This window comes from Tachyglossus aculeatus, chromosome 2 (genome assembly GCF_015852505.1).
Source record: "Tachyglossus aculeatus isolate mTacAcu1 chromosome 2, mTacAcu1.pri, whole genome shotgun sequence".
Classification (NCBI taxonomy): Eukaryota; Metazoa; Chordata; class Mammalia; order Monotremata; family Tachyglossidae; genus Tachyglossus; species Tachyglossus aculeatus.
This window is the reverse complement of record NC_052067.1, coordinates 29,003,026-29,028,758: the sequence shown is the minus strand read 5'-3', so window position 1 is coordinate 29,028,758 and position 25,733 is coordinate 29,003,026. Positions and strand designations below refer to the sequence as shown.

Sequence of the window (25,733 nt, the reverse complement as noted above, 5' to 3'; positions counted from 1 at the left end):
AATACCATTATTATTATTATTATTACTATTATTGGGGTGGGGGAGGTGGAGATGATGATGATGATGATGATGATGATGATGATGTACTAAGCGCTTGGGACGTACATGCGACTGAATGAATGAAGCCGGACCTGCGGCGCTTAGAACAGTGCTCTGCACATAGTAAGCGCTTAACAAATACCATTATTATTATTATTATTACTATTATTGGGGTGGGGGAGGTGGAGATGATGATGATGATGATGATGATGATGATGATGATGATGTACTAAGCGCTTGGGACGTACATACGACTGAATGAATGAAGCCGGACCTGCGGCGCTTAGAACAGTGCTCAGCGCTTAGAACAGTGCTCTGCACATAGTAAGCGCTTAACAAATACCATTATTATTATTATTATTATTATTATTGGGGTGGGGGAGGTGGAGAGGCGGGCCCCGGGACACCCCGGAAAACCGCTCCAACCGCGCACGCGCCCCCGCGAGCACGCGCGCGCCCCCGTCAGCATTTCCCCCTCCACGCGCGCGCCCGCCACGTCCCCTGCCCCGCCCCCCGAGCGGCTGTCACGGCCCTCTTTCGGCCCCCGGGGCGCGCGCCCGGAGGGCGAGAGCGCGCGCGCGCGCGCCCGCCCCGCCTCCGCCTCCGCCGGGCCCTGGCGCGCGCCCGCGAGGGGGGAGGGAAGCGGGGGCGCGCGGGGGCGCGCGCGGCGGGTCTCCCTCGCCCTGCCTCTCCGGCGCGGGCGCGCGCGCCTGGGTGTCGGCGGCGCGGGCGGAGGCGGCGGGGCCGCGAGGTGCCTGGGACGCACTTTCCTCGGGGCGGCTGCGGGAGCCGGAGGAGGAGGAGGAGGAGGAGGAGGAGGAGGAGGAAGAAGAAGAGGAGGCTGCTGCTGCTAAATGTGAGTGTGTGCAGCCCGTGTGTGTTGTCGATGTGCCTGCGTGGGGGTCTGGGGTTCAATAACTAGACATCCAGCCGACCCCCCCCCCCCCCACCTTGTCGGATTATTATCTCCCTCGATTGCAACCCAAAGACAACGACCTGCAGGGACCCCTCTACAGGTAACGAAATCAGCAGCAAAACAATCTCCAGCCCTCCCCTCCCTCTTCCCCCATCTTCTTCCACCCCCCTCCCCCTATTTTCCCCCTTCTCCAATTTCCCCCCTCCTGCCCTATGGCCCCATTTTTCCTTCCCCAGCCCCACCAGTCCACCCTCCTTTCATCCCCTGTCGACCCCCCCCGCCTTCCTGCCCATCCCCCCATTTCCAGCCCTTCCCATTTCCATCCTCTCCCTATCATGTACTCATCCTGTTTTCTCTCCCCCCCCCCCCCCACTTGCCACTTCCCATTTCGGGTAACAAAAGTCATTGGAAAGTGTAGGATAAATGTCATGTTGGAAGTGCCCGGTCTAATCTTTTGCCATTCTCTCTAATTACATAATGATCGCACATTGTGTCTCCGTGACAAGCGGCCGATTTGGTTCCCTTCCCCCGTCTCCAGGCGGGGAAGAACCTTGCGGGGTGTGTTTGTGTGTTTTGTGTGTTGGAGATGCGGGGTGTATTGGTCTTTTGTGCTGCTTGGGGCTGGCCACAGTTTAGAGCAGCAGCAACACATTTTTGTTCCTCTGGTCTCTTTGCTGCTGCTGCCACCGGCCTGGCTTGAAACTGGACTCCCTGGGTTTTTTTTTTCTTCTTCTTTTTCCCCCCCCTTCTCTTTCTATAATGTTTTGATCCTTTCGCCCTTTACTGTTTCTAATGAAGATGAAGTGTTGCTGTTGCTGTTTCTTTTCATGACCAACCAGAAATGTTCAATTCGTCTTTGCTTAAGGAAATTAAGGCCGCTTTAGAAAGACATCATCGTGGGCTCTGTCCCTGCCCAGACCCATTTGCACATTTTCAGGATCCATCTCTCTGGGTATTGTTTTTGCCACTCTCCCCCTCCGCCCCCCAACGCAAGTCAAAGAGGGGGAGAGGCCGGGTGTTTGGATTATTTTTATATTCATGGAAATATTTCCATCCACCTCCTTAGCCTTCCACCTCCAGACTGAAATTATTGTCTCGAAGGTAGGGTAGTTCTATCAGGACCCTCTGAATCCAAATAGTCTCCTTTGCTTTGGCAGTTCTATCAGGACCCTCTGAATCCAGATATTCTCCTTTGCTCTGATACTTTAGGGGTTATTTGGCTCCTAGGAGTTTTGTGTATAGTGTGGGTGATTACAATGGATTGTTTTCATACAATGTCATTACCCCTTCCCTCCCCCTTCACCCTCCTCACCCAGGCTCGCACACATTTTTCCATTCATTTCTGTTGTTTTGACCACATCTCAAGGGTCTCACTTTTTCCTGTTAAAATCCCCTATGGGTCTGCCCAAATTCAAATCCCGCCGGCTTTTGCATCATCGTGCGAGAGAAATAAATGTCTTTTGGGGGGAAAGGCAGAGAGAAATAAGAACAACAACAAAAAAAGAAGGGGCAGACACCAAGTGACAGAATTAAGCGTTTTCCTGTTGTCAAAGCTGGCATTAATTATTATGGTAATTATACACTGTGGGCTACTGTTAAAACATTTATCTTTTGGACAGTAACCTGCAGTCGTGGAATGAATATGGTTGTTTACTGATAACAGTCATGTTTATAGCAGAATCATTACTTGAGATATTCGGTGAACATGTTGACTCCATTAAAAAGACTTTGCTCATTTCAGAGCTGTAGTTTTGATGCAGACGATATAAAAACATCTGGTGCTGTTATATATGTTATATGGGTTTATTTGTGATTATTACTGAATGTGTTCAGGTTCGATCAATATGCATCTGTAGCGCTTCAAGAATACTCAGTTGTTTTAGCGAAGTAAGAGTACTAAGTGCTTACTATGCGCAAAGCACTATGGTGATAGGTTTAGATTAGGTGTCTGTGCAGGGAGGAAGCTTTTGAGGATCCAAAGTCAAAATGTCCATATTAAAAATTATTAGTTTTCAAGTGGACCATTTGTAATAGTTACATATTTATTACCCTAGAGGTTCCCATTTATCACTATCTCAAAATTTGGTCGCGGAGCGTAAGTGCCTAAAGATTCACCTTGATAAAAATGTGGATTTAAAGGAGCATTTTACTGACTCAGGAAAGGTAAAGACTTAGAGGAGATTAAGAATTTGAATTCATGAATTGTGATTCATTCTTGACATTATTATTAGCAACTGAAAGCATCAGTGTTACACTTACATAAAATTAGTGCTGCTCAACACTGTTTTCTCCGTGAACATTAGATGCAGTCATTATTTGCTACTATATACTACTCAATAATTTAGAAAACAAAAGCAGTCAATATTCCTTGAGTGTACTTAGAAAAGAGCAGTACCAGTTTAATTTTAAAATCATTTAATTGTAAAAAATATCCAGAGTAAAACTTGGATATGGTATCTTACTGCTGAATAATATAAACTTCCTTTTTCATGATGAAACTCAAGCAAGCTAAGTAGTTAGAATTTAAAATAGCATTTGAGGTACCAATTAGTATGAAAAACTCTTTATTTCTTTCTATCCTCCCTTTCTTCCTTTTAATTGGCCCCCAGGTTTTTATTTCTATTAATGTCACAGAGCATTAAAGCAGTTACATAAGTTACTACTTTAGATGCTGCATGTAAACTTTACGCGGGCTCATTTTTGAGAGTGTAAATATGATGTACAAATTCTCATAGGCAAATGTAAATCCAGCCTTGGGGGAACAATTTGTGTGTTTTGAAATTGCTACTCCAGAAAATGTGTAAGGCAGAAATTCAGTGTCTCATTTAAAACTATGCATGCAGTAAATCCACTTCTGATTGGATATTTTTATTTCACATTTCAAAAACCAAACAATAATTATCACTGTATCTGACAAAAGGACCTGAGCCTGGTGTTGGCCATTGTACGTGGACTCACGTACGCATCTTCCCACGATCATGTACCTCTGCATGATTATTTGACTTCAGACTTCGGATCATTGTTTTGACTAGTTTTAAGTTGACGCTATAGTGAATTTTTATGTTTAAAATGAGGTAAAATGCAAGAAATCTGTTTACCGGTAGAGCTTGTGCAAAATACATTGGCAGTTACTGTAGTCTTTTAGGTGATTTTAGGGTAATTCACATGACACCTGGAGACTGACACCATTGAGAGAAAATGTGCAGATGCAGCCAAGTTTACTAGTAGGTGTGCTTTCTGGCCATCTGGAGGGACAACTTGATGAAGGTAGAGGGGATGAGGAATGTGCCATTTGCCAAAGTTGCATTCAGTCCTCTCCTGGTATTTATTTTCCTTAGAATCTGTGCATTTTGACTTTAAGATCACTCATCCACCTGTCCACTGCTCCAAGATAATAGTTTGGTTCATGTAAGTTTGAAGTTACAGATTTTATTTTTTGTTTTTATGTCATCTTTAGGTTTGTTTAAACTCTCCTTAGGTGTCTATCATCAGTCATCTCCCTCTCCTTACGTAGATTGTGAGCCCTTGAGAATCAGGGATCGGATCTAATTCCTACCTGTGTGGTCTGCCCAGTGCTTAGAACAGTGTTCTCTGCACTCAGTAAGTGCCCTAAGTTAACTCCTAAGTTAACTCTTGGATGATAGTGAGTTTTCATTACTTACAGTGGAGAGGGATTTGCACCAGAAGCTGGCAGGAGAAGCCCCTGTTACTATTTCCCAGGAGCAGCCGTTATTTAATCGGTCAGTTCTTACACGTTCTAGCTGAAGCGGCTATATTTTATTTCCCAAATGAACTGTGAATCATCTGTATGAAATATAGTTTTAATTTCTGATTTTGATTTTGTTCCTTGTTTAGGTTACAGTTGATTGTGAACTCTTTAAATCTTTAGTCTAGAATTCTAAACGTAAAAAAAATTACAGTGCAGGGTTAGGCCCCTGTTCTATCCACAGGGCCACTTACCGACTTCCCAAGAGGTGCATCGGAGATTGGGCTCCCCAAGTGAGACAGACAGAGACTGTGTCTGATCAGGTCGCAGTGACTCTGCCATAGTGCTTAGCAGCAGCATCATCATCGGTACTTACTGACCGCTACTATGTGCAGAGCACTGTACTAAGGCCGTCCGGAGAAAGTCTCCAGAAAAAATACAAAATCCTCCAGGACCTGTGAGTGACACACTCCATAGAGAGGGGCTCGTTACAACAGGAATCCCGGTACTTGATTTAAAGTTGTTGGCTTTCCCGGTGGACGCGGGACCTTGGTTTACCCGGAACCTCCGGGCATATGTGAGGATGCACGGAAAACCAAAGACCTCTCTTGCTATTTATTTCATGGCTGGGATGTTTGCCTGTCCCTTCAAAGCCTATGCTTAAAGGGCATTATTAGACATAGTAAAACACGTACAGTACAACATAGTTGGCCGACCCATTCCCTGCCCGCAATGAGTGTACAGTCTAGAGGGCTCATTTTAGATCTTAGCACTTAATAAAGGTTCCAGTTGTTGTTGTGATTACACTTAGACTCCTGCTGCCAGAAGGGAGAAAGGAGGTGGGAAGAGAGTTCAAAGCCAGAGACACCTGTTCTTCCCCCCACCCCCAGATAGGTGCCACCTGTCTCCAAGCCCCATGGCGTTTCAGAGTCAGCAATCTTGGCCCACTTGAAGCCTGTGGCAGCAGAGGCACATGGAGTTGCTGATTGCCTCCACACCAGGCTTAGGGCCAGGGCAGAAGTGCAGCCAGTTGTGCACATATCAGTTGTGCTAACCAGACTCTAGGGGCCAGATAGAATCAATTGACGGGACCAGCGTGGGTCTGTGGGTTATGCCTTTTGTCCACCCCTGTTATAATAAGCAGTTTATTTGGATAGAAACGTAACTGTCAGGTTCCCAAACTAAAGGACTGCCAAACTTGTTATGGAAAATTCCACTTTTGTAAATTTTAGAAAAGATGATTTACTAATTTTGGTTTTCCGATCCAGCGTTTAAGATGTCGACTGAGGGGCAGAGAGTGGATGACAGTCCAAGTACCAGTGGAGGCAGTTCCGATGGAGACCAACGTGATGGTGTTCAACAAGAACAAGAAAGAGAGCAAGTGCAACCCAAGAAAAAAGAAGGAAAGATTTCCAGTAAGACAGCTGCTAAATTGTCAACTAGTGCTAAAAGGTACATTAACTTAACATTTTAATTTGCAGTCTTCTGTCGTATAGCCCTATATTATGCCTTTACTGGTTTTTGTAGGTGGTGTGGGCGGGTGCCGGCCCAGGGGTCAAAAGACTCAAACTTTGTTCTTTTTGATACACTGGCTCTCTTCCCTATGGTTTCATATGGTACTATATACTCCATATAGGAGTTGGTGGCATAACAGCAGTTGTGATCCCTATTATTGCATTATAGTTTAAACATTTATTTCATTAGGCTCCTGAAATGCATATGTGTACACATTTTTAGGTGTGGGTGTATGTCTGACTAATCCTGAAGTACAGCAAATGCATTTACAGTTTTTTCACCCCCTTTCTCCCACAGTTCAATGCTTACAACAGTGTCCAGCACATAGTAAGCGCTTAACAAATGCCATTATTATTATTATTGTTATTATTATTATGACTTGGAAGAGACCAGACCATCTCCTTACCTCTTGCTGAAAAGCAATGTATTTCATCCTCTCTGTAGTCAGCAGAAATTAAAGAGTTAGCAACAAGTGCATCCTGGTTTCATTGCGTTACTCAGTGGGTCGTTCTTAATACTGATCTCTTTCTCCCTTTGGAGGAAAGGTATCTCTGAAAAGTTACTTATTTAAATGGTTCTGCACAATCACTTCAGTCACTAAATGATGATTGGCAAGTGCTTGGACTCAACACAGAAAGGATCCACCTTAATATTATTTTCCCACCAGTCCCCCTGGTGTTGTTTTAAGTGGCAATATTCGTCAGCTTATTAGAAAAGGAAGTGGCAACATTCATCAGTCTATTTGAAAAGGAAGTTAAGTAAAATTAATATTATACATTTAGTATACATATGTGTTTTATTTTTTTTAAAAAAGGTATCTGCTAAGCACTTAGTACATATGTCAAGGACCATTCTAAGTGCTGGAGTGGATACAAATTTATCCAGTTGGACACAGTCCCTGTCGCTCATGGGGCTCACAGTTGAAGTAGGAGGAGGAACGGGTATTGAATCCCCATTTACAAATGAGGAAACTGAGGCTCAGAGGAGTTAAATGACTTGCCTAAGGTTGTAGAGCAAGCAAGTAGCCTAGTGCCTGAGAGCCAGAAGGACCCAGGTTCTAATCCCAGCTCCGCTACTTGTCTGCTCTGTGACCTTGGGCAAATCACATAACTCCTCTGTGCCTCAGTTACCTCATCTACATAATGGGAATTAAAATTGATTAAAAAGTATATCTACCACATTGTAAGCATTGAACAAGTACCATTTTTTTTCCCACTATGCCACACTGTTTCTCTAAAATGCAGGAGTTAAACTTGTAACTTCAAGGCTCTCTTTTTTCCACATTGGACAAGTGAAGTGGCAATTAGAGAAGGTTAAATGGTGATCTTATTAAACAGACTACTGGGAATACCCCAGACATTAGCTTCCTTCCAAACCTTCCCAAATGATTCTTATTAATCAAGAAATTTCATGTGCGTTCTGGGTCTTAGAAACTGTTCCAGTGGCAGGTTCAGCTTTGTACTGCTCCTTTGGTATTATATCGACCCAGAGACAACCCTAGGATTAGATGGAAAGCTTTATCACATGTGATTCTCTGGTAACAGAGCAAAATGCTCTCCCTGCCAGATAAACCTAAGGACCTGATTTTTCAAAGGTGAGATTTAAAAAGAAAAATCTGGAGTGATAAACTCTACACCTTTTTCGTCTAAATGACATCTGCTTGTGAATTCAATTAAGATCTGAAATTGTCACCTTTAGCATCAATTGTTCCAATCAAATGGTGACCATTTTATGCTTACATTCACCATGGATTTTGGAAAAGTGAAATGGGTGTTAATACGCTAATTCTTTGAAGCAATATTACTGCTTCCCCTCCTACCAGAGAATTATTTGAGTAAGGGGAATAAAACCTTTGACACATCTCTCTTTTAAGTGACAAGACTGAGAAACACCTGTAATATTTTTTAGTAGGGATGAATGTTGAACACTTGAGTTATTACACGTATAATCAAACCATTTGTAGAATAAAATCTCTCTAAAAAGTAGTCCAGTCTCTTCCAGAGTTACTCCTGTTACGTTTTAATTGTGAACACCCATTTTTAAAAGGTACTGTGTTCTTTTCATAGCCTGTTCTGTTATCTTCAAGTAAGCCTCAATATATTTGCAAAATAGTAACTTTAAATTTAAAGTTTCAGTGATTACAGAAAAATTTCATGTCCTAGGATTACATAAGTATGAAGGAAAGAGTTGTGATGTTGAAGATATAGAAGCTAGTTTTTAAAAAAAATATTTTAACAAATTCAAGAAACAGTTCAATTGAAGTTGAGAATAAAATCCAAGCATAGTCATATTATTATTCTAGATTCTCTGAATGTTTTCAGGACAAAAATCTCCATGTAATTTTGTTGGCAGTGCAACTCTGGTATTTTTATTTATGCATGTTTTCTTCGGGACATTAAAGTCTTCACCAGTATTTTTTCACATGCATAAAAAGTGGTGTGTTAAGAATTAATCACTGAATTGATCACTTTTCAGTAACTTAGAATCAAACCATGGATTGGTGATTTTTAAGACTTGCAATATAATTTTATAATAATGAAAAATGTGTTTCTCTTCGTATATCTGGCTCAATATAGCAAATCTGCGCTTAGACTAAGACATAATTTGTTTGAGAAAGTAGCTTGTAAGTTTCCTATCTGGCAGTGTTACCTTATTGATTTATAGCAGTAGAAATTGGAAGTGCACACATTAGTCTAAATATAGACAAGTGTACTTTTTCAGTATTTTATCAATGAGACTTATCGTAAGGTTTGATACATTTGATATTGTTATATGTGCTTGAGCCTCATTTGTAGAGGTTTGTTACTATCAATAACTAACAGAAAAGAGAGAGAAACTTAATTATATTGTAGCTTTGATGTGACTACTTACTAGTCGATGGAAATTGTTCCCAGTATGGAATTTAATAGACTTACTGGTAGGAATACCAGCAAAAGTTTAGTCTAATGCTGCTCCTGATTTGCGGGTTGCCTAATCTCAGTATATGAGACATCTCTAATTAGCAGGGTGAAGTGGAGAATTAAAGTACTTATCCAGAGAGTTCAGGAGAAAAAGTCACTTAAAATATTTAAATAAATGAGATGACTGTACCCTGGTCTCCTATAATGACAGGTTTCTGTTCCTATAGAGCCCCGTATTATGGGAAAACTCTCATTGTGGTACTCACCCTTTGTCCTGTGCTGTGCCCAAGTGCACACCTGTCTCTTCCAATATTGAATTGTGCTGAGTCCTAACAAACTTAACATTGTTGCCGAAACATGTAAACACCCGCTGTAGCAGAATTGATGATTTTGTGTGTGTGTGTTGGGGGGGGGGGGGGGGGGGATTGGGAGGTGGGGCGGGGGAGCGGGGAGGGACAGCCGGGGAGATGGTAAAGAAGCATGTTTGGAGTGGGGGGTTTCTTGAAATACCTGGATAGTTGCCTTATCTCTTTCATTTTGTTTGTATAGTCTTAACTTTGTCTAAATGGGGCTGATGATAATACATAAAATAGTGTTAGGGTGGTTGTTTAATGCATTTGTAATAGTCTGAGAGATTCAGGTGAAAGGTTTAATACAAGTGTGAATTATTGTTACTTTTCCCATTTTCTTTACCCAGAGGGCAGTGCCTCTAATAGCAGCAACCTTACTTACCTAGCATAACAAGATTGTGAAACCCTCTGTATATCACAGTCAAAATTCTGAAATGGAATTGAATTGCTGTTGTTGAAAACAGCAGGCATCCTGTTACCTCTTAAGTAACAAATCCTAGCATGACCTTTTGAATTGAGAAAAGTGTAACCATTCTTGGCTAACCCAGTAGCTCAGCAGATAGTGTAATATATTATCCTTCTGGATTCTGTGGTCTGATGTTTCTCTTTAACTCTGTCGATGAATCCATGTCTTGTAAGTTCTTGAACGTGAATAGAAACTCAGGGAGAGAGGCCTTTGAAAATATGGAGTTTTTTAATAGGGAAATAATCCATGTACCACTGGTTTATTAACCAGGAGAAGGAGTAGACATTATGTCCTTATTAGAACAATGACTTGAGCTGCTGTTCATGATATTTTAGGAAAGAGAGAAACTGGATAAACAGCTCAATAAAAATATTGGACTTGGCACTCCCAAAATCACTGTTTCATTTTTGTTTTTAAAAACAAAGATTTCTTTGTATTTTAAGTTTGCTTTCTACAAGTATGTGCATTCTCTTGTATGTGCATTTAGTTTTCAAGGTATCTATTGCAGTCAATTTTAAAGGTCACAACTTGTAAGTGTGATATTTATAAATGGGGTCTCTTTCTATTTAATTATCAGGCACCTATTTAAAATGCATATCAACATTTGAAGTCTTCATTTCAGAAAAGTGGAAGTAGAAAAAGAAGCCATTTGCAAATATTTTCCCAGAAGATAGGGTGGTTACGATAATAATATTGGTGGTATTTCATTCATTCATTCAATCGTATTTGAGTGCTTACTGTGTGCAAATCACTGCACTTGGGAAAGTACAATACAGCAATAAAGAGAGACAATCCCTGCCCACAATGAGCTCGCAGTCTTTTAAGTGCTGACTAGGGTCCAAGCTCTGTACTAAACGCTGGGGTAGACACAACGCAATTAGTTCAGATGCAGTCTCTGTCCCACATGGGGCTCACAGTCTAAGGAGAAGGTAGAATGGGCATATAATCCCAATTTTACAGATGAGGAAATTGAGGCAAAGAGAAGTTATTAAATGACATGCCCAAGGTTACACAGCAGGCAAGTAGTGGAACCAGGGTTAGAACTCAGGTCTCACGGCTGTGTCCTGTGTTCTATCCACTAGGTCATGTTGAGGCTTTTTGGAAACTGCATCTATTTCTATATCTAATATCACAGAAGAATCCTAATTGTTTAAACAGTCAAAGCTGTGATCCCCAAAGCAAACTTTGACATCTGTAATCCTGGTAATATGCCACATACAGATATACCCTGAACTGGGACCATTCCATGTCCTGCATTATTTGCTGATTGATCTCAGTACACCTACACCCTGCCCTCTCTGCCTGCCCCCCACCCAAGTTGCATTCAGTCACTGCTATTCTTGTCCTAACCCTTGTTTTCTGTTGTCCTTTCCCAAGCGCTCATTACACTGCTCTGCACACAATAAGTGCTCAATAAATACGATTGAAGGAATGAATGGGCTCTTCTCCACCCTCCTTTGTTCCCTGATGCTTTTCTGCACCTCTGCATCTTCTCAGTACTTCTCCCATCCTCTGTGCTCCAGTATTTTTGCTTCATTCAGACTTGATTCACAGAGAAAGTTGCTGCTCTATCATAGCCATTATCATCCCCTCCTTGACTTGTATGTAGCCCACTGCAACATCCCATTCAGGATGAAAGATTTAAGTGCCAGCGTAGACTGCTACCACCACCACCCCACCCCCATCCTACCTTGGTCTGTCCTTCCCAGCTTTTCCTCATCCACAATTTAGGGCATCAAGGAAAGTGGGGCTACAAGCCTAGAGAACTAGGGGCAGCAATAACTCTTACTATGGTGAAAGTTCAAGCAAAGAAGAAAAGTACCAGAGCGTGGGAAGCGAGGGGGTAAACCAGAGGAAATAGGAACATGGTGGTGGGAGGGGTGGGGCAGAAAGAAAAACTTCTTGGAACAAGGGAGGAAGGCTGCAGAGTAGGATTTAGAATGCAGTTTGTACTTATGCAGAGGTCTCATCCTTAGCATCAGCTTCTGGTATGAATCCTAATTAACTGCATTTAAATCTTTGGGAGAATTTACCCCATGATAGAACCACTCTAGATACAGCTACATTTATGAGGAATGTAACCTAGTTGTATGGTGAAGTAAAACTGCGTTTTAAAAACTCAGGGGATAGAAGCAGGACATTTTCTAGGTGGGGGTTTAGCTTTTGGAGTTTTATTCCCACATAGTTCAATAACCTTGGGTTGGTTGGATTTGTGTTTAGGGAGTGCTTTATTGTTTAGGAGAGAGTAAATTAAGACCTAAAAAGAATCATTTAATATACTTGCTTTGTACATGCACCTAGAGGTTCAGTGGACACACTTTAAAAATAAAAGTGCTAACAGTGACTTAATGAGATTTAAGCTAATATGGCTTAATTTTATTATTCAGACCCAAAGTGCCTTTCTTTCCCCTTATTTTCTCCCTCTGTGAAGCCCTTCTACTTCCATCTGGATGCCATAGAATATGAAACAGAAATGGCAATTAGCATAAACAACTGTTATTTGATAAATTATTGATGGGATAAAAAGAGGACCAGTTTGAGGGTTCAATATTTTGATGTAAAAGAAGAGCTCATTTTAGCACAGGACACTTTAACTGAGTTAATATATCACATCCATTGGGAAATATACTGTCAAGCCATGAGTAAAGTGATAGCCTGGTTCATATCCTAAGTGAATGCATTAAAAATGAGTTATTCTGTAGGTTTTACTCTCATATTTCATAACCGTTACACAAGGTATCCATATGAAGCAGTGATACTCTTAGATGTATGGCCAGGGTTTTTATGGTTTGCATATAGCCATAAAATGGGTTTGTAAAATTGGGCATTTTCATTTACCAAAACACATACAACAGGAACCAAACCTCCTGAGGCAACTTCGAACAAGACCAAAACCAACCCCTGGTTCTGGCTCAGTATGAAACTTTCATGATGTGTGGATGAGGACCCACATCCAGGAATTATAGAGCATTAGATGGAAGGAGATTGCGAGGCCGCTCCTGTGACCTGGCTTTTGTCTTCCCAACTTTCACCAAGCTTTCACATCTCCTCTCAGTTTGCAATTGCATGTGCTGACGCGTTCTGGGATTTTGTATCACTTACTCATGAGCAGCACATTGCCTGAAATGCTAACTGAGCATTCAGAGGGTTTTCACCGTTCAGTGAGGGAGGCTTACTCACTTGAAAGTACGGGGCCCAATGTTAAAAATGAGTGCTAGATTTCTTCTCCACTGTACATCATTAGTCTGAGGTGTGTGGTGTTAGTGGTATTACAATCTGCGCTTTGTCAATAGTGATAATGAAAGTGACTAAGATAGTTCTGGGAATTCTTCAGAAATTGTTATGTAAATGTACGTACTCAAGCGAACAATTTCAGGAATAAGATCCTGTACCTGATCTTTGATGTTTTTCTTTAAAAGCCTATAGAAATGTATGCTCAGAATGAATACCAAAAAAAGATCATTCAGACTACCAGGGCGTGAGTGTAGATGAGAAGCAAGCAATAGTCTTAAACTGATCTTTTCCTCTCCATCAATAATTTGTGAAGGAAGTCAAAGTTCTTCAAATGAATAATTGCTACATAAATCAGCCAGCCTCATCATCACGGCAGTTGTTAAATTTTCTAAGGTGTTAAATGCTACCTTGGGAAAAATGGATTTACTCTGCTTCAGTATCATGATTTAATGATTACCGATTGTTTAAAAAAACCCCCCAAACTTCTACAATAGCAAACTGAATTCAATCAACTTTTTGTTTTCTGTCTTTGCTTCTGGGTGAGCAGGTGAACTAAATCACAAATTTTTTGGCATCTTTTTTTTTATATGAGGCAGTCTTTTTCTGTTACCATTCCTAAATTACATGGAAACATATTTGGTATATAATGTGACTATGCTTTTCATTTATTTCTACTATTACATATATTTATTTTGTCTTAAATTTTGAATCCATTTTCCTCATTTTTAAATTCCTTTATACTATCACTAATTCCAGCTATCCCTGTGGAAGTGTGTGTGGGTGTCTATCCAGTTGTCCTAGTTAACTGGATTGGACTAAATTATAAGTAAAACAATATCCAGGGTTAATTCAAAGCCTCATCCAAACTACTTAAATATTGTTGCCACATGAACATGTAAATGAACTAGTGCTGTAAAGAAGCCATGTGGATCAGTGGAAGGAGCTTGTTCTTGGGAGTCAGAGGTCATGGGTTCTAATCCCTGCTTTGCCACTTCTCAGCTGTGTGACTTTGGGCAAGTCACTTCACTTTTCTGTGCCTCAGTTCCCTCATCTGGAAAATGGGGATTAAGACTGTGAGCCCCATGTGGGACAACCTGATTACCTTGTATCTCCCCCAGTGCTTAGAACAGTGCTTGGCACATAGTAAGCACTTAACAAATACCAAAATTATTATGGAAACAGCGTGGCTCAGTTGAAAGAGCCTGGGCTTTTGAGTCAGAGATCATGGGTTAAAATCCCGGCTCCACCACTTGTCAGCTGTGTGACTTTGGGCAAGTCACTTCTCTGTGCCTCAGTTACCTCATCTGTAAAATGGGGATTAGAACTGTGAGCCCCCCCATGGGACAACCTGATCACCTTGTAACCTCCCCAGTGCTTAGAACAGTGCTTTGCACATAGTAAACGCTTAATAAATGACATTATTATTATTATTGTAAGCTCGCTGTGGGCAGGGAATGTGTCTGGTATATTGTTATATTGTACTCTCCCAAACTTTTAGTACAGTGCTCTGCTCACACTAAGCACTTAATAAATATGATTGACTGCTTCAGTTTCACCTGAGACAAGTTTACAAGGTTACAAAGAGAAGAATTCTATTTACAATCACATCGTATTAATTCACACAATGAATTGTAGTTTTTTTGATAGAGGTTTTACAGGTCTGTGTTGGCTATAAGTGCTCAGCACTTAGAACCGTGCTTGGCACATAGTAAGTGTTTAACAAATACCAAAATTATTTAAATTATTATTATTAGAAAATTGTCGTTTAACAAACATGCATAAAAGAAAATGGACTTTCAAGAATTTCCATTTCAATTCTTGAATTTTCATTCAGTGGTACTGAGTGATTGCTACATGCCAAGCACTATACTCTGAGCTTGGGAAAGTACTTATTCCATGATCTCAAAGTGCTTGTGCTTAAAAATACCGTCGTTCTTATTAATATTATTATTACGTGCTAATTGAAAGGCCATTTCTGCAATATCCTCAAATATTCTGAACAGTAAGAGATAATTGGAGAGTGTTACTTAGGGAAATGTTTTCTTTGGTATGAATCACAGGGGTTTTTAAAGTAATGGATATTCATGAAAGAAAATGCTACTAAATTTAACATATTTCTGTATTTTTTTTAAAGAATTCAAAAAGAACTTGCAGAAATTACATTGGACCCTCCTCCAAACTGTAGGTAAGTTAAAATGGAATTTTATTTATCTGGATTTTGGCTGAAGACATTTCTTGACCAATCTAGAGTTCAATTTTGGTTGTTTTGCAGAATACCTAATTAGAAAGGAAATGAAGTTGTAACTATGGTTTGACATAAAGGATTTTAAAAATCCAGTTTGTGTGCAGAGATGTAGAGTATTTTGCAAGTGTGGTCATAAAGATAAAGAGAAGTTCTTAAAAGAGAATTTGGCTGTCCTAAGGATAAGATATTGGAATTGCAAGATTTGATACCTATTCTTTAATGGAGAAGATGTTAGGTTTATATACTTTTGCGAAAATGTTTTGGAATAGTATTTTTTTTGGAAAAATAGAGTAGAAGATTTTATTTTGTTATTTGATAGGTCACTAGAAAAGCTAATGATGAGAGTATTGAACCAGTCATATTTTGTTTATGTTCTGCCTTTAGTTCATGGTCATGATAGAATAAGAATGAGAGATGTGATGTAGTGAAGTTTGATTTAAAACAGTTCTTGTTTAAGACCACATGCTCTCAGTTTTTTGACCAGTGTTTGCATACACTGAGTGAGAGAAAACTGTCTTGAAATGAGTAATGATTGCAGGAAGGCAGAAGGGAAAAATAAAACTTTTGCTAAAATAGACTCACTTAGGTCTGATGTAAGTAGTTTGCAGATGCTGTTTGTTTCTATTTTGATGTCGTTAGTTTTGGGACTCAATGAGTGTTGAGATGTGATAGTTTAAGCAGTACCCATGATACCTCTTCTTGGGCGGTAAGCCTCCAAAACTTCAAATAGGTAGAGTTGGTTCATTCTTTAGTAATAAACACATTATTTATTATACAGAAATTGTATGATTTTGATTTCTTCTGGTTTTCTAATCATCATCATCATCAATCGTATTTATTGAGCGCTTACTGTGTGCAGAGCACTCTACTAAGTGCTTGGGAAGTACAAGTTGAAAGTGTTTTACTGTCTCAAGTAAATTCAATAAGTATCGAGAGATTTTTTTTGCAGGTGACCACTGATTCTGTTTGTGTGTAAGAAAATGTTTTTCTAAGGTTTGGTATGATTGTTAGATCTATGGGTCTAATGCAAGTACTTATATATGAAAGCATTAAACAGTAAAGAGATCTGGCAGTAATAGTTTTCAAATAATTTTTCAGTCAGGATGAAGACTGCTTTGCTAGATGAAGTAGTTAAATAGCTAAAGCTGTTCTGTCATACTTATGACTGAGTTTTCAGTCGCATCAAAGCTGTTTCAAATGACAGATCTTTTCTTAGGTGCTGATGACTGATGCCTATTAGTGGATTGATTTAGTGAGGTAAATATGACATAGGCTGTTCTGAAAGAATTCACAACAGGAGGATTGTTTGAATTGAATCACTCAAATGCTGGGCCTTATGGTTCTTAGAAGAGAAGTATTTATTTTACTTTATCACTATTCCCCTAACAACAAAGCGGTGGCCTCCACACATTAAATATTGCTTTATATAGTAAAAAAAAAAAAGTGAGCATTAACAGGCTTAATAGAAGTCATTTTTTTAGAAAAAATTTTAAATAGAAATATATGAACTGAGGATTTACTGTCTTCTGATGGATGACTTTGATGACAAAATAATAGAGCAATCTGTTGTACAATGGAGATTGTTTGGCAAAGCAAAATAAATACATTTGATTACATAAGACTACTTAGTTCTTCAGTCTATTTGAGAAGTAGAATCTACCACATGTCATCTTGTTTGGTAGACTACCAGGAACAATTTTGTTATAAGCAATTTTGTTTTCTAGTCAGAGAGCCCAAGTTCAGTTTAACGTAGCTTAAATAATTTTCATTTGCACTATAGACTGTGAGCTCCCTTGGCTGTGAGTTTGTTGTGGGCAGGAATGTATTTATTGTTATATTGTACTCTCCCAAGCACTTAGTACAGTGCTTTGCACACAGTAAGCACTCAATAAATACAATTGAATGAATTAATATAGTTACCAATTTTAATTTCAGTGTCTTGGTAAGCAATTTGGTGTAAATGGTGGTTAATTATTGAATAAAATTGTTTTGAAGTAAATCTTGATTCTCCTAAAAATTCAGTCTAAACCCATTTAAACCATATCCACTTTAAGTGGTAACGTCCTTGAAGCATAGTAGTCCCTTAATATTTGCGAAGCCTTGTAACAGAGTAAACCTCACAAATGTCCTGAAACTGCAAATATCATCTGCCCCTGATGACAGTTGCTCTTAAAGCACTAGAAAGTTTATCCTACCACTCTGCCTGGTTTTTTAATGGGTGGTGGCCAACCGCTAAGAAGTGAAAACAAATAAACAGATGCCAATGCCTGTCATTCACTTTTACGAAATAGTCAATGCCTTATTGTAATTTATTCAATCAGTGGTATTTATTGTGCTGTTAATATGTGCAGTGCTTGGCAAAGCAAAACAGAACAGAGTTAGCAGACCTGTTCCCTGCCCATAATGAGTTTACACTCTACAAAGGGAGACAGATATTAATCTAAATAAACAAGTAATTTTAAATACATAATTTAAAGGTACATCCATTGTACATTATAAATATTTAATGCCTTATTTCAATTTTTGTTCATTTGTCATTTTCCTAGCTACAAGTCATTTCTAAAGGAGGGAATTATTTCGTATATGGGTAGGTTTTTTATCGTAACATTGATATGGCATAGAACAGTCCTCCACACTGTACGAGCTCTGTTGAATTCTGCTCTCCCTGGTAAGGTGTGATGTGATGTTCCTTGTTTCGATGTTGGTGGACAGACTGAGTTGGAGATGCTCTTTGCTTGTGAAAAGATTTGTTTGTCTTGCCTCTGGCTTGTCTTGCCTTTTGATGTGAAATCTAGCACTTAGGTCATGCTGTTGGGAGGAGCTTTAACCCTTTAAGGTAACAAGGGGACCACTTCATCTATAGCAGAAGTGTTCCTCCAAGTATGCAGCAATTTTCTCAATGATTCTCTAGTTGTCTGAAAGACTTAATACTCCTGCCAAATTGCTTAAATTACTATCACAAAATCAACTTAGGCACTAGAGGAATTAGGTTCTACGCATTCCTTGTTGACTGATTATCTATCTCATGCCACTTCACTACACTGTAAATTTATGTTACGTGGATTACTTTGCTCTTTGGATAATTTGGCATCAAATTTGTGGTTTGCTGCACAAGCACTTTTGTTTTCTAATGAAAATGTGGTTAACGTCTTTGGAATGAAATTTGGTGTTCGTTTTCAGTTAGCTTTATTTTTGGCAAAGGATGACAATCTCTTAATTCCTTGATTTATCACATCTTACATTAATTTTATATATGTGTAGTTCTTCAGTGTTTAAGGAGATGCGTTTTTGGAAAGCTAAGAATATGTCAAAGGAATTCTGGGTGTATCTACTTAATAAGAAATTTGAGAGTTAATGCTTGAAGACTTAGAAGATCACAGAGGCATATCTGGTTTAAAGAAATCCCTTCTTCCCCTCTCTACATACCCACACACAAAAAAATTCCTGAACTGTGGCCCAGGATATTATCATCTGACAAAAGTTATGAAAATACTTTTTCATTTATACAAATATGAATTCTAGAAAGATAAGGTACAGTAAAAGAAGCAAGTTATTAGGTCTGATTTCCTTCCCTTTTCTCTAGCCAAAGATCTGTGTGAATGTACATTCTTAAAATTGAGAATTAAGAATTAAGTAAACCTGGATTTCTTTAAAAAACCTCATTCTAAGGGGGAAACTTTTTTATCCCATTCACACATGTGATCTAGTAATGAGAAAAATATTTAGAGCAAAAAAATGTGGTGATGTTTAAAACAAGGATGTGTTATTTGATTTCTACTTCCATGTTCTTTGAGCTACTGGTCTGAGAAACTTTATAAGTTTTTAATTGTCTCACCATATTTTTTTGTAAATTTTCAGTACTGTGCATTTTTTCACCCTAGCATTTACTTTTGAGCAACACCAATTTGTTTTGAAAAATTGTTTTGTCAAAAAGGTCGCATATAACACTTGCAGCCAAAAAGCCTTACGCGGATCAGAACTCTTGGACTGGCTGGGGTCCAGTTTGAGCCAGTAGGTGTAAGACTCATTCACAGTCTAACCGTCATTTTTCTTTGCCTAAAATCTGCGTTTGAATACTCATCTAGAGAAGGAGGGTGGGATGGGGTAAAATAAAAGGAGTGACCTGAATGGATCAGGGATTTTTGGCCCAAGGCATTATTTCTAGTGCAGGATCTCTCCACTTAATGTATTTAGTGTACTTAGTATACTCTCCACTTAGTGTATCCTCACTACTGGCTTCAAAGCTCTCCATCATCTCGCCCCCTCCTACCTCACCTCCCTTCTCTCCTTCTACAGCCCAGCCTGCACCCTCCGCTCCTCTGCCGCTAACCTCCTCACTGTGCCTCGTTCTCCCCTATTTCACTGTCGACCCCTGGCCCATGTCCTACCTCTGGCATGTAATGCCCTCCCTCCTCACACCTGCCAAACTAGCTCTCTTCCCCTCTTCAAAACCCTATTGAGAGCTCACCTCCTCCAGGATGCCTTCCCAGACTGAGCCCCCCAACTTTTCCTCTGCTCCTCCTCCCCATCATCCCTACTCCCTCCATCTGTTCTACCCCCCATAGCACTTGTGTATATTTGTAAATATTTATTACTCTATTAATGATGTGTATAGATCTATAATTCTATTTATCTATTTTGATGGTATTGATGCCTATCTACTTGTTTTGCTGTCTGTCTCCCCCTTCTAGACTGTGAGCCTGTTGTTGGGTAGGGATTGTCTCTATCTGTTGCCAAATTGTACTTTCCAAGTGCTTAGTATATTGATCTGCGCACAGTAAGCGCTCAGTAAATACGATTGAATGAATGAGTTTAAGTAGTCGACTAATGTAAGCAGGGAAGACCGCAACAAGTCAATTGTCTTCTGGGAAATAGTTAAGGCTTAGAATCAGCATTATCTGTAAATGTATTCTGCATATAAAAAACCTTTTGTGTGCATTCCACAGTGTGCTACACCACGCTGCCCATCTGCCCACTAAAATCAGTCAGTCGTATTTATTGAGTGCTTACTGTGTGCAAAGCACTGTACTAAGTGCTTGAAGCTCTTGGGAGAGTACAGTATAACAAGAGAAGCAACCTGGCTCAGTGGAAAGAGCACGGGCTTGGGAGACAGAGGTCATGGGTTCTAATCCCAGCTCTGCCACTTGTCAGCTGTGTGACTTTGGGCAAATCACTTAGCTTCTCTGTGCCTCAGTGACCTCATCAGTAAAAGGGGGATTAAGACCATGAGCCCCACGTGGGACAACCTGATCACCTTGTATCTCCCCCACCCGGCGCTTAGAACAGTGCTTCGCACATAGTAAGCGCACATAGCACTTAACAAATGCTATTATTATTATTATTATTATTATTAATAATAATAATAATACAATAGACACAACTGGTAGGAGCGAGCTAGTGTGAATGGAGCCGCACACATAACCGAGGCACATCTCTTCTCAGGGGTGGAGGTCCCAGGGCTCATTAGTGATAGGCGGGTCCATTGTTTCAAAGTTTACTTAGAGAAGCAGTGTGGCACAGTGGAAAGAGCCCGGGCTTTGGAGTCGGAAGTCGTGGGTTCAAATCCCGGCTCTGCCACTTGTCAGCTGTGTGACTTTGGGCAGGTCACTTCACTTCTCTGGGTCTCAGTTCCCTCATCTGTAAAATGGGGATGAAGACTGTGAGCCCCTCGTGGGACAACCTGCTTACCTTGTATCTACCCCAGCGCTTAGAACAGTGCTCTGCACATAGTAAGCGCTTAACAAATACCAACATTATTATTATTATTATTACTAGTCCCCTTAGACACACACTAACTGGGTTCTGGCAACAATCAATGTCAGAACACACGCCCCATGAATAGCACTGCAAGACAGCCACATGATTAACCAGAAGGAGAGCCAAGCAAAAAGTACTGCTTTTGGGTAGAGCACGAGCGTATGAGTAAAAAGGTCGTGGGTTCTAATCCCGACTCCACCACTTGACTGCTGTGTGACCTTGGGCAAGTCACTTAACTTCTCAGTGTCTCAGATACCTCATCTCTAAAATGGGGATTGAGGCTGTGAGCCCCGCATGAGACAAGATACTGTGTCCAACCCGATTTGCTTGTATCCACCCCAGTGCTTAGTACAGTGCCTGGCACATAGTAAGTGCTTAACAAATGCCATAATTATTTTTATTTCTAAATAGAAGGCTTCCCTGAATGACCAGCAGTATCTGAATGGTAGTAGTACTGGTATGTGTTAATAGGAATAGTATTAATGATCGTATTTGTTAAGCGCTTTCTATGTGCCAAGGACTGTTCTAAGCGCTAGGATAGATATAAAGTTCTCAGGTTGTCCCACTAGGGGCTCACAATCTTAATCCCCATTTTACAGATGAGATAACTGAGGCACAGAGAAGTGACTTGTCCACAGTCACAAAGCTAAGTGGCACAAGTGCTTACTATATGCAGACCATGTTACCAAGCCCAGGAAAGAATAAACAAGTTGGAATTAGAAATTATCCCTGGTCCTTAAAAGGCTCAACAGACTAAGAATATAAAAGATGAGTGGAGACTGGAGACAGGCACATTCTGAGCTATGAAACAACACTAAAGTGGCATAAAAGATGAGGACAAATAAACAAAATTAACAAAGTCAGTAGGATTCAGTGGATAGAGGGAAAGTATTTCAGGCTTATCGAAATCCGGAGTCTAGGGCACAACTGTGGCCACACAGTCACCAGCCTTTCAGAGGTTTTGCAGAGGCCTCATGCTGTGGATACTGAGCAATCAGTCCTTTTTAGTAAGTACTGTGTGCAGAGCACCATACTAAGCTCTTGGGAGAGTACAGTATTACAGAGTTGGTAGTCACATCCCCTGCCCAAAAGGCAGTCTAGAGGTGGAGATAGACATAAATGTAAATGAAGAAAAGTATGGACATGTATTTAACTGCTGTGGAGTTGAGGGTGGGTGAATGAAGAGTGCAAATCCAAGTGCAAGGGCTAAGCAGAAGGGAGAGGGTGAAGAGGAAAACAGGGAGGAGCTGTGATTTTAGAACAGTGCTCTGCACATAGTAAGTGCTTAAATGCCATTATTATTATTATTATTATTATTATTATTATTATTATTATTATTATTATTTAAAGCTCTCCATCACCTTGTTCACCTTGCCCCTTCTTACCTCACCTTCCTTCTCTCCTAATTCCAGCTCCGTACCCTCCGCTCCTTTGGTGCTAACCTTCTCCCTGTGCCTCAGACTCACCCATCCCGCCGTTGACCCCTAGCCCATGTCCTACCTCTCGCCTGGAATGCTCTCTCTCCTCAAATCCACCAAACAATCACACTTGCCCCCTTCAAAGCCTTACTGAAGGCTCACCTCTTCCAAGAGGCTTTCCCAGACTAAGCCCCCTTTTCCTCAGCTCCCCCTCCCCTCTGCGTCACCCCAACTGTCTCCCTTTGCTCTACCCATCTTCTCACCCCACAGCACTTGTGTATATATTTACCTTTCTATAATTCTATTTATTTCTGTTGATGCTTGTTTACTGGTATGATGTGTATATATCTATAATTCTATTTATATTGATGCCTGTTTACTTGTTTTGATGTCTGTCTCCCCCTTTCTAGACTGTTAGCCTGGTGTGAGCAGGGATTTTCTATCTTTGTTGCTGAATTGTACCATCCAAGCGCTTAGTGCAGTGCTCTGCACACAGTAAGCGCTCAATAAATATGATTGAATGAAAGAATGAGTGAATAAGGTGTATGTCTTAGGCTTAAAATAAGGCTTAGCTCTTTCCACCTGGGGTGATAATAATAATAATAATTTTGGTATTTGTTAAGTGCTTACTATGTGCCAAGCACTGTTCTAAGTGCTGAGGGAGATACAAGGTAATCAGGTTGGCCCACATGGGGCTCAGAGTCTTAATCTCCATTTTCCAGATGAGGGAACTGAGGCACAGAGAAGTGAAGTGACTTGCCCAAAGTCACACAGCTGAAAAGTGGCAGAGCTGGGATCAGAACCCATGACCTTGTGACTCCCAAACCTGCGTTCTTTCCACTGAGCCACACTGCTTCTCCAAGCTGCAGCTTAAATGCCAGTGGTCTTTTGTGCACAGTGCGTATCATTGGGAACAGGGTTCTTGGTTTGGGCTGTGGAAGTGATAGAGACTAGTTGCTTCACTTTGCCTGAAGTGATGTTGAAGTAGGTCAGTACTGAGCAACACACACTGGCAAAACACCAAAATATGAAGCCTCTTGGTTTGTTACTAGCCCTGGAACAATATTCAAAAACTCTTTTGCACTAGCACCTCATGTTTTATAGTATTAACCAAATTTTGGTGAGAAAATGTATGAACTGGAATGGAGGAAACAAAGGGAAGAGAAAAGGAATAGAGAAAAAGGAGACGTGTAAGAAGAATTGCAAGAGGCCTAAGCTTAATTTGGTATTTTCATCAAGAGTTGGAGCGGCATGACTCAGTGGAAAAGAGCACGGGCTTTGGAGTCAGAGGTCATAGGTTCAAACCCCGGCTCCACCAACTGTCAGCTGTGTGACTTTGGGCAAGTCACTTCACTTATCTGGGCCTCAGTTACCTCATCTGTAAAATGGGGATTAAGACTGTGAGCCCCCCCGTGGGATGACCTGATCACCTTGTAACCTCCCCAGCGCTTAGAACAGTGCTTTGCACATAGTAAGCGCTTAATAAATGCCATTATTATTATTATTATTATTATTATACGCAGAGTCCGTTTCATAAGCATTATATGCAACCTAATTTATAGATGTGTTTAGGGAAGACTAGGACTAAAGTATTGTTTTTCTATTTTGTTTTTCTAGATATATACCACTAGCGCTACACACACACACACACACACACACACACGCACACACACACACACACACAGAGACAGAGATGTGTGTGTGTCTATAAAATATTAGAACAGTAGATTTTCACTTCTGGTTTTTATTCCTGTTTTGTTATAAATGAATATGATTTTGGTGGAATATGATTTTCCTTTCTCTGTCTAGCTAGCAAGTCTATCTCTTCCTGCAGTTACTTTTGGCTGCTGGGATCCCATTTTTTACAAAGCTGTTGTAGAGAATTTCAGGAAATGTATTGGGAAGGATCATCTAAAATATTTCCCCACTCTTACATCATTGTATTCATCACTTGAGTTTTTGCCACACTTACTCTTACTTGGCTAAAGTCCCAAAGGGGATGGAGACCGTTTTCGTCTCCTCAAAATATATACGTAGTTGGAATTGCCAGAGAAGCAGTGTGGCCTAGTGGATAGAGCATGGGCCTGGAAATCGGAAGGAACTAGGATCTCATCCCGGCTCTACCACGTGTCTGTTGTGTGACCTCGGGCTAGTCACTAAATGTTCTGTGCCTCAGTTACTTCATCTGTAAAATGGGGATTAAGACTGTGAGCCCTATGTGGGACAGGGACTGTGTCCAATCCGATTAACTTGTATCTACGCCAGCCTTGAGTACAGTGCTAACAAATGCCATAAAGAAATTGATATTAGAATCTGAAGCTACATACTTCCTAACTGGGTAAACTCAGTTAAGGTGAATTAGAAGAATCACCTCCCCATCTTAATCCATCTATCCTTTGCCATTGAGCAGAGGGAAATCTTCCCATCTTCAGAGCCCCAGTACCTCTTTCGAGAGGAAGATTTCTGGGAGGTCTTCCCTGACTAAGCCCTCATTTCCCAGCTTGTCAATCAGTGGTATTTATTGAGCACTTGCCGTCTACAGAGCATTGTACTAAGCGCTTTGGAGCGGGCAGTACAGTAGAGGTGGTAGACATGCTCTCATCCCCCTCGTCCCCCTCTCCATCCCCCCCTTCTTACCTCCTTCCCATCCCCACAGCACCTGTATATATGTATATATGTTTGTACATATTTATTACTCTACTTATTTATTTTATTTGTACATATCTATTCTATTTATTTTATTTTGTTAGTATGTTTGGTTTTGTTCTCTGTCTCCCCCTTTTAGACTGTGAGCCCACTGTTGGGTAGGGACTGTCTCTATATGTTGCCAATTTGTACTTCCCAAGCGCTTAGTACAGTGCTCTGCACATAATAAGCGCTCAATAAATGCGATTGATGATGATGATGATGATGTAGGTCACCTATGCACTTGTGTGTGCATTTAAGCACTTCAAAACTCACCCCCCACTCCCACCCCACAGCTCTTATGTACAGATCTGTATATTATGCAATTTCCCCAATCTAACATTTTGTCCACCTCCCCATCTAGACTAAGCTACTTGTGGGCAGGGATCATGTCTACCAACACTAAGATCCTTGGGAATAGGACATGTGTCTTTTGCTTCTCTTAAATTTTTTTTTAAATTCGTAGTACAGTGCATTGCATTCAGTAGACACGCAATATATA

At 40.5% G+C, this 25,733-nt stretch overlaps 1 protein-coding gene across 2 annotated transcripts in view; it reads left to right on the top strand.

The window, feature by feature from the left end:
* The first annotated feature begins 861 nt into the window (after window positions 1–861).
* The window catches only part of LOC119922798 (ubiquitin-conjugating enzyme E2 E2), a 317,762-nt gene continuing 292,890 nt past the window's right edge, over window positions 862–25,733 (top strand). Inside the window, exons 1-3 of one of the 2 annotated variants that reach the window (XM_038742442.1) lie at window positions 862–895; window positions 5,930–6,113; window positions 15,261–15,311. In XM_038742442.1, coding sequence (XP_038598370.1) covers window positions 5,938–6,113; window positions 15,261–15,311 — 227 coding nt within the window. In that variant the 5' untranslated portion in view covers window positions 862–895; window positions 5,930–5,937. Of the gene's footprint in view, window positions 896–1,036; window positions 1,056–5,929; window positions 6,114–15,260; window positions 15,312–25,733 lie in introns of those variants that run through there. The other variant, XM_038742443.1, reaches the window with a different exon arrangement.